General features: G+C 42.3%; 1 protein-coding gene across 9 annotated transcripts in view; it reads left to right on the top strand.

Annotated features, from left to right (window-relative positions):
- LOC119591560 (protein kinase C and casein kinase substrate in neurons protein 1-like) overlaps window positions 1–473 on the top strand; it is a 62778-nt gene that overhangs the window by 35421 nt on the left and 26884 nt on the right. For all 9 annotated transcript variants that reach the window (XM_037940316.1, XM_037940315.1, XM_037940320.1 and 6 more), the window contains one exon: window positions 99–236. In XM_037940316.1, coding sequence (XP_037796244.1) covers window positions 180–236 — 57 coding nt within the window. In that variant the 5' untranslated portion in view covers window positions 99–179. The remainder of the gene's footprint in view (window positions 1–98; window positions 237–473) is intronic.

The raw sequence follows: 473 nt of genomic DNA, 5'->3' as shown, positions 1-473 counted from the left end.
CCCATTCATGCAAAGACTTTTTAACATTTTGCACACAGGTTAGCATAAACTTGTCATATGCATCCCAGAAATTAATATTTCCTTTTTCTTCTTTTCAGGTACAGGGCAGAGGAATTATCAGCAGTAAGAAAAGCTGTGGACAGGTGAGACAGCAGAAGTAGGTGTGACAGGGAGCAGCCATGTCACACCACAGCGACGAAAATGCCATATACGCCTCCACCGACTCCTTTTGGGAGGTGAGTTGTCCTTCCTCCTCATTTGCCTCTGTGTGAGTGTGTGACAGAGCCTGCATATGGGTTGTTATAGAGAGGGAACCAGTGTGGCTAGCATATATGTTTCATTTTCATTGTTCTAGTTGTTAAGAAGTACCAAGATGGGAGGATCTGATGAGGGAATGGATAAATTTAATTTCCAGTGAATGTTAGGTGTAACCTAACAGAAATAGAGCAATGTTTGAAAACCTTGCTGGCATA

This window comes from Penaeus monodon, chromosome 28 (genome assembly GCF_015228065.2).
Source record: "Penaeus monodon isolate SGIC_2016 chromosome 28, NSTDA_Pmon_1, whole genome shotgun sequence".
NCBI lineage: Eukaryota > Metazoa > Arthropoda > Malacostraca > Decapoda > Penaeidae > Penaeus > Penaeus monodon.
The sequence above is the reverse complement of the archived record's forward strand: the minus strand, read 5'-3'. Positions and strand labels throughout refer to the sequence as shown.